Raw genomic sequence first — 6,000 nt, 5'->3', positions numbered from 1 at the left:
CCGCTGAAAAACATCCCCACAGCATGATGCTGCCACCACCATGCTTCACTGTAGGGATGGCATAGGCCAGGGGATGAGCGATGCCTGGTTTCCTCCAGACATGACCCTTGCCATTCAGGCCAAAGAGTTCAATGTTTGTTTCATCAGGCAAGAAAATTTTGTTTCTCATGATCTGAGAGTCCTTCAGGTGCCTTTTGACAAACTCCAGGTGGGCTGTCATATACCTTTTACTGAGCAGTGGCTTCTGTTTGATCACTCTACCATAGAGGCCTGATTGGTGGAGTGCTGAAGAGATGGCTGTTCCTTAGAAAAGGTTCTTCTCTCTCCACAGAGAAATGCTGGAGCTCTGCCTGAATGACCATCGGGTTCTTGGTCACCTCCCTGACTAAGGCCCTTCTTATTTTGGTCCCAATGGCAACTTCCATAGGTCAAAACTCTCCAGATGTTCCGTATTGTATTTATCGGCATATAACATGCACAGGCGTATAACACACACCTTAAATTTTAAATAAAGAACTTTGAAGCAAAATAAGGGTCAGTGCCCATCAATGCAGCCTCACCATTGCCCATCTGCAGCCTGATCATTGCCCATCTGCAGCCTCACAATTGCTCATCATTGCAGCTTGATCAATGCCCATCTGCAGCCTCACAAATGCAGCTTGATCAATGCCCATCTGCAGCCTCACCATTGCCATCAATGCAGCCTGATCAGTGCCCATCTGCAGCCTCACCTCAGATTACTGGTGCCTTGGAGAGGACAGGGAGGGGCGAGCGCTGTCAGATTACATACAGCGAGAATTTCCGGTTTACTCAGCGGCCTCTTTAATACAAAGTCCCGCCTCCTGGACCGGGTTCTATGATAGACAGAATACTGGTCCAATGCCAGCCCAGGAGACGGGACTTCCTATTACAGAGGCCACTGAGTAAACAGGAGATTCTCGTTGTATGTAATCTGACGGCTCTCGTCCCGTCCCTATCCCCGTTCCCTCCTAGGCTGCCCAAATTGCAGTATAACACGCACACACTATTTGCACCCGATTTTCAGGGTGAAAAAAAGTGCGTGTTACATGGCAATAAATAAAGTAATTCTCATTAGTTATCCATATATTGCCACAAATAAATGTTAGCTGCCCAGGTATTGTCACAATTGCCCATATGTAGCCCCTGTATAGTCAGGACTGACAGTTTTTCGCCTACAAATTGTCAATGGTTTTGTACAGGAGGATCAAATAAGTAAAGCAAACTTATCTGGCCCGGGCCTGTCATTATCAACCACCCTTCCTAATTCTATTCAAATTAAAAGTTTTTATGTGCACATTGGTGGGATCTCTTCTCTCATGTAACCACCAAGCCATTGGTCCCATAAAACTATTAAAAAAAAAAAAAAAAAAAAAACACAACACCACAATAGATGTTTGAAGTCTTCCCAATTCTAGCCAAATAAAAAGTTTTGGTTTGGTTTTTGGCTTTAAAGACTGACCAGATTAATAATAAAGAACTTTCATTTTAGTTTATAACCATCCCCTAATAACCATTTTACAATTCAGGAAAATAAGCCACATTTATAAATTATTCAGTGTCATAAAAATAAAGCTCTCTCTGTAAAACGGCAGAAAAACAACAGTGCAGAAAACATGAAAAAAATAATACAGGGCACTGGGGCCAACAAACAAAAGTTAGAGGTAAAGAATACAAACAGGACAATATGGCAATGCTCAGCAGTGCATACATGTCCTGGATTTCATTCTCCAGTGCAGATCAGAAAACAAAAGCCAACACTAGCTTGGACAGATCTATTTTTTTTTTTTTTTTTTTGCTCCACTTTCCAAAGGACCTTATTGATTATAAAACAAGGGCCATCGCAGCAGGTAACAGAGGGGAACCAAATAAAACTCTGTATTATTAAAAAGGGACACTGTCACTGTGTACATTTAGGGAAAGTGACAGTGTCTATTGACAGCTCAACCCCCTAGAAAGGTATACTAGCCCAACCGTGCTTCTTCATCTCCTCCCCACTCCATTTGAATCCATGCTTCCATGCTCCAACATAGTAGGTTTTTCAGGTTTTTTTTTTTTTTATAGCAGGACTTTCATGTGACCACTCCCCTGTGGCCGCGCTTGGGCTGGAGCGGCCCATTGTCAGGCTCCAACACGATCACGTGAGTAGGAGACATGTAACCATTCCCTGTGGCCACGCTTGGGCTGGAGCGGCCCATTGTCAGGCTCCAACACGGTCACATGAGTAGGAAGTGACATTATCTACCTGGGTAAGCTCCAACATCCGAGCTTGGCCAGGGAGGACAGATTGGTGCTTGTGTACAGAAGATGGAGGGGACATGGACTCATCATCATGCACCCATTGTCTGAAAATATCCCCAGCAGTACTCTGTGACAAATCCACCTACCACAACTGTATTGTGAAAACAAAAAAAAAATAAAAATAAATAAATTTCATTCTTCTTAAGAAGGCAATTCAGAACACAACAGACTATTCCAAGCCAATCAATAGTAGTGTTCCACCCGGTGCAATATCAGCAAGCCCAGTAATGTCATTTGTGAAAATAAGTTAATTGTCCATACATGATCCTTCATCAGTTTATAAGGACAAAGTCGTTTTCGTCATGTTGTCTGTAAAAAAATAAAAGAAAGAATTATTTTTTTCAAATCGGTTACATACATTTCTTTTTTTCATCGTTATGCTACAATGGAGCTGGTGGCAGATGCACATGCAGTATGGAGGACACCCATAGGTGTACATAGCCTATTCCACCAGGATGTGCACCCCAAAGCTCAAACACATGTGAGCACGTATATATACATACACCCACACTAGACACTTTATTAGGTACGCCTTGCCAATACCAGGTTGTACCTCCTTTTGCCTTCAGAAGTGCCTTCATTCTTCGTAGCATAGATTCAACAAGGTGTTGGAAACCTACCTCCGATATTTTGGTCTAAATTGACATGATAGCATCATGCAGTTGCCGCAGATTTGGCGGCTGCACATCCATGATGCCAATCTCCTGTTCCACCACATCCCAAAGGTGCTCTATTGGATGGAGATCTGGTGACTGTGGAGGCCATTGGAGTACGATGACCTCATTTTCATGTTCCAGAAACCAGTGGTGAGATGATTTGAGCTTTGTGACATGGTGCATTATCCTGCTGGAAGGAGCCATCAGAAGATGGGTACACTGTAGTCATAAAGGGATGGACATGGTCAGCAGCAATACTCAGGTAGGCCATAGCATTTAAACAATGCTCAACTGGTACTAAGGGGCCCAAAGTGTGCAAAGAAAATACCCCCCACACCATTACACCACCCCTGAACCATTGATACAAGGCAGGATGGATCCATGCTTTCATGTTGTTTACGCCAAATTCTGACCCCACCATCTGAATGTCGCAGCTGAAATCAGAACTCAGACCAGGCAACGATTTTCCAATTTTCTATTGTCCAATTTTGGCGAGCCTGTGCGAATTGTAGCCTCAGTTTCCTGTTCTTAGCTGACAGGAGTGGCACCCGGTGTGGTCTTCTGCTGCCCATCTGCTTCAAGGTTTGACATGTTGTGCGTTTCAGAGATGGTATTCTACAAACCTTGGTTGTAACGAGTGGTTATTTGAGTTACTGTTGCCTTTCTATTATCTCAAACCAGTCTGCCGATCCTCCTCTGACATTAAACACGGCATTTTCCTCCACACAACTGCCGCTCACTGGATACTTTCTCTTTTTTGGACCATTCTCTGTAAACCCTAGAGATGGTTGTGCATGAAAATCCCAGTAGATCAGCAGTTTTTTTAAATACTTAACCATTCCACATTCAAAGTCACTTAAATCCTTTTTATGTCCCTGCCTGCCCCACTATCAATAGAAATACTTTATTAAAGGGTAGCTGGAGGTCTCTAGAAAATCTCAAATTTGCTAATACACACTTTTCTGGCCTGTCAATGCTTTTGAGACTCCTGCTTTACCAAACACCAGGGAACGTAATACAATCAGAGCTGCAGACTTTTTCTTTTTTTTTTTCAAATACACACTGAGGACTGACCTTGGAAAGCAGCAAATAAAGGGAAAGGTGTGCACTCGTCTCTTTTCCGACTCCTTCCTATATTCCATTATGCCATCCCCACTGTGCAGAAATTCATGCAGGTCGGTTGAGGGGAAACCATTCTGCTGATATTTCTAAAGAAGAATGCAAGATCAGACAAAACATTAGAATCCCCATGACTATTCAGTTTAACCTAGTCTAGAAGTGCTTAAGTTTTTTTTTTTTGTTTTCACTCTTTATCCTATAGGAAAACAAAGTGAGCAGCACAGTAATGGCAATGGAATCTGAGATTCAGAGTCCAGCAAGATGAATGAATATGTACACCACTGGTTCTGCTGTCCCCAATAGCAAAAAAATCCCAGGTGGACAACAGAAGCCATCTCCATTCTTTCATGCATAGCCCTTTCATGCTTTCCTAGCTGTTAAGGCCAGTTTTAGGTTGGGGCAGTTGCCGTTTGTTTATACTGTTGCTTATTTAGTGGGGGGGGGGTGCGCTGCACACCTTTTCAGGCATTGCGCCATTTTGCTAGGTGTCCACTGCACCCCTGTGCCTTTGAGTGGTGGGCTCCCTCCAGACATACCGGTCCTCAATCTATCCATTGTTATTTATTATATATGTGCTCCTACTATGGAGGCTCTAAACATTTATAGAGTTAGAACTGCAGATAATACTGGGGTGCCTGGTTGCGGCCTCCGCAGGTTATGCATGTATTTGCAAATGTGTGCAAACGAAACCCCCCCCCCCCTTTTTTTTTTTTTTTTTTACTGTGAACTGTTACAATCACTCGGTTTGTTGTAAGCTGGCTGGTAAGTTGAGCTGGGAATTTTTCTTTGTTGTTGTTTGACAGAACTTATTCCCCCATTGAACAAGGATGAATAAATGTAGCAAAATACATTTTGGCCTACATTTATGAAGACTTTTTTTTTGGATAGGTTTTATAACAGAAAGTAGAAAATATTTTTTTGTTTTCAAAATGTTCGTTTTTTTTGCTTATATAATAAAAAAAAAAAAAAAAAAAAAAAAAAGTGGTGAACAAATACCACCAAAAGAAAGCTCTATTTGTGTGAAAACAAGAATATAAAATTTGATTTGTGTACAGTGTAGCATGACAGAGGAATTGTCAGTTAAAGTAGCACAGTGCTGAGTAGCAAAAAAATAGGATTTTTTAAAACAGCTTACCTGTAAAATCCTTTTCTTTCGAAGGACATCACGGGACACAGAGCCACAGTAATTACTGATGGGTTATATAGGTATCACTGGTGATTGGACACTGGCACACCCTATCAGGAAGTTCAACCCCCTATATAATCCCTCCCCCTTGCAGGGATACCTCAGTTTTGTAGCCAAGCAATATAGTGTATTAGAAGAGGGGTGGGACCTCTGTGTCCCGTGATGTCCTTCGAAAGAAAAGGATTTTACAGGTAAGCTGTTTTAAAAAATCCTATTTTCTTTCTCGAACATCACGGGACACAGAGCCACAGTAATTACTGATGGGATGTCCCAGAGCAATGCTACCTGAGGGGGGGGAACCACGACCAAGTAGGGTGCAATCAGACCTGAGGACCCTGTACTGCTGCCTGCAGCACACTACGCCCAAAGGCGATATCCTCATGCCTTCTCACATCCACCTGATAGAATCTGGTGAATGTATGAACTGAAGACCAGGTTGCGGCCTTGCAGATTTGAGCCATAGAGGCCCGGTGATGCACTGCCCAAGAAGCACCAATAGCCCTTGTGGAATGTGCCCTGATCTGAAACGGAGGAATCTTCTGTTTCAAACCGTAAGCTTGAATGATCAACTGTCGAATCCATTTAGAAATGGTAGCTTTTGACGTTGCCTGTCCTCTATTGGGACCCTCTGGCAGCACAAACAAAACATCCGTCTTGCGGATCTGAGTAGTTGCCCCTAGATAGGCCTTAACTGCTCTTACTACATCCAACGAATGTAGA

The 6,000-nt window shown here is 42.9% G+C and overlaps 1 protein-coding gene across 1 annotated transcript in view; it reads right to left on the bottom strand.

The window, feature by feature from the left end:
- Window positions 1-1,484: 1,484 nt before the first annotated feature.
- Window positions 1,485-6,000, bottom strand: part of MCOLN2 (mucolipin TRP cation channel 2) — a 122,609-nt gene continuing 118,093 nt past the window's right edge. Inside the window, exons 13-14 of the mRNA XM_073593627.1 lie at window positions 4,050-4,183; window positions 1,485-2,628 (exon numbers count right to left, since the gene is read on the bottom strand). Coding sequence (XP_073449728.1) covers window positions 2,592-2,628; window positions 4,050-4,183 — 171 coding nt within the window. The 3' untranslated portion in view covers window positions 1,485-2,591. The remainder of the gene's footprint in view (window positions 2,629-4,049; window positions 4,184-6,000) is intronic.

This window comes from Aquarana catesbeiana, linkage group LG07 (genome assembly GCF_042186555.1).
Source record: "Aquarana catesbeiana isolate 2022-GZ linkage group LG07, ASM4218655v1, whole genome shotgun sequence".
Taxonomy (NCBI): domain Eukaryota; kingdom Metazoa; phylum Chordata; class Amphibia; order Anura; family Ranidae; genus Aquarana; species Aquarana catesbeiana.
Note: the sequence above shows the minus strand (reverse complement) of the source record. Positions and strands in the feature narration are given on the sequence as shown.